The sequence below is a fragment of the Gregarina niphandrodes genome (genome assembly GCF_000223845.1).
Source record: "Gregarina niphandrodes unplaced genomic scaffold scaffold00114, whole genome shotgun sequence".
NCBI classification, from domain to species: Eukaryota; Apicomplexa; class Conoidasida; order Eugregarinorida; family Gregarinidae; genus Gregarina; species Gregarina niphandrodes.
This window is the reverse complement of record NW_011645879.1, coordinates 4,909-6,715: the sequence shown is the minus strand read 5'-3', so window position 1 is coordinate 6,715 and position 1,807 is coordinate 4,909. Positions and strand designations below refer to the sequence as shown.

Sequence of the window (1,807 nt, the reverse complement as noted above, 5' to 3'; positions counted from 1 at the left end):
ATTCGGATCATGTTGGTTGAACCGACTGATGGCGCTTCTCACTGATGAACGCACAGTATTATTTCCAACTTGCATCGGCATATCTCTGACTGGTACAGCAGCAACCAATCCAATTTTTGGACCTCTTCGGCGTTGACGTCTTGCTAGGTCATCGTTACACTTTAGTACAAATTGGATAAAGCGATCTAGGTCCCATTGACGCCAGTCCGATCTCATGGCTTCAGCTTGAAGAGGTGCGCATAACTTGTTCAGCAAGGCTTGCTTTAGTTGGTGATTGTGAAATGCATTTGGATGTTTCCATCTCCTTCTTAGCATGTGGTAACGCTGTACCGTCTTCTCAAACCACATCACGAGGTCTTCTGCATCTTCGCGGTCCTCGGGCTCACTCAGACTTTGAGCCACTATATCGATCTCATTGCTGTATGGATATAGTTTCTTGGCCAAACGATCTCTAAACTTCGACCACTCGTGGATGTGATGTAATTCATATTTGTTTATGCGGTAGAGTACGTTGTCGTCCGCGACACTTGTGATCACCTGGGGTAACAGATTGACTTCGAATCCTTTCGCACGTGTGAGACGCTCTAATAGGTCCAATTGATCATCGTAGGCCTTCTCATGCCTAGGATTGAATGACTCTTTGATGTTCAGCTCCTTGATGAGCCTTCTGGTCATGTGATGATCGATGTAGGTTCTCGGTTGTTTTGCCTCACGTAACAGGGCCAGTCGGTGTCTGTTGGACTGAAGCGAACTGGTTGACGACTTCCTTGAATATGCGCCGGAAGACATACCAGACTCCGATGAATTGTCCTCATCCGACGAGCTGCTGGAATCGCTCGAGTCAGGATTCGCTTCCTTGACCTCATCCTTGGGTAACTTGTCGTCTGCCGCCCTTGCATCAAGTATACTAGCAATCTTCTCCTGCAGCTCGTTAGACGCCTTCAAAAGTGCTTTCAGCTCCTCATCTCGATCGGAGGCCACTTTCTTAGTCTTGCTGCTTGTAGATCCCCGTACGCTAAACTTCGACTCGCTTGGCATTTGTTGCAATTTTATTGGATATGCAAAATCGTTTTATTCGAAAACGTAAGGTTGAACTCAAAATTATGGTTAAAAATTTCTGGTTTGCAATTAAGTGCGTGTGGAGACTGTCTCCCTTGGGACAGCACACACGCACACATCGTGTATAGAATTTCGGTACATTTGATAACAGACCGACTTGATAATTAACCGACTTGACTGTAATGTATTGTGTACTTAATAGGGTACTTCGTATCCAAACGTAAAGGAAGTTTGTCTTGGCCTCCAGGAAGACCAATGAATTAGTTGTCACGGCTTACCGGCCCTACAAAAGCACGAGCCGTAGACATCATGTGTTCTTTGGTTGACCGTTATAGGTCCAATGGCAACGGATTGCAGTATTGCATGGCCTATTCGCTGTACAGTCAATAACATTACATTCACTTCGTCACTTTGTTATAGTTCGACTTGAACATCATTTTGTCAACGATTTTCTATTCACAATATATCCTGGTGTCATTCTTTGATACCGTACACTGGTTGAAATGACACCAGTTTTAGCCGAATAACTATCGTCAAGTCCTTAAATCACCATGTTGAGCAAAATAAATAACAAGTATCGTCAAGTTGATGAATGTTGACGAGAGCTCAGATGAGCTAACAGGCACCACCAGGAGTGGAGCTTGCGGCTTAATTCGACTCAACGCGTGAAATTTTACCAGGTCCGGACATAGTTATGATTGACAAACTAAAAGATTTTTCTAAATTCTATGGGTGGTGGTGCATGGCC

General features: G+C 44.5%; 1 protein-coding gene across 1 annotated transcript; it reads right to left on the bottom strand.

Moving 5' to 3' along the window:
- Positions 1-161: 161 nt before the first annotated feature.
- On the bottom strand, positions 162-1,038 carry GNI_202810 (hypothetical protein; the record flags this gene model as incomplete). The annotated part of the gene is made up of 2 exons (XM_011135459.1): positions 162-185; positions 331-1,038. 2 exons carry the CDS (start codon positions 1,036-1,038, stop codon positions 162-164), a joined length of 732 nt encoding a protein of 243 aa, XP_011133761.1.
- Between the last annotated feature and the right edge of the window lie 769 nt (positions 1,039-1,807).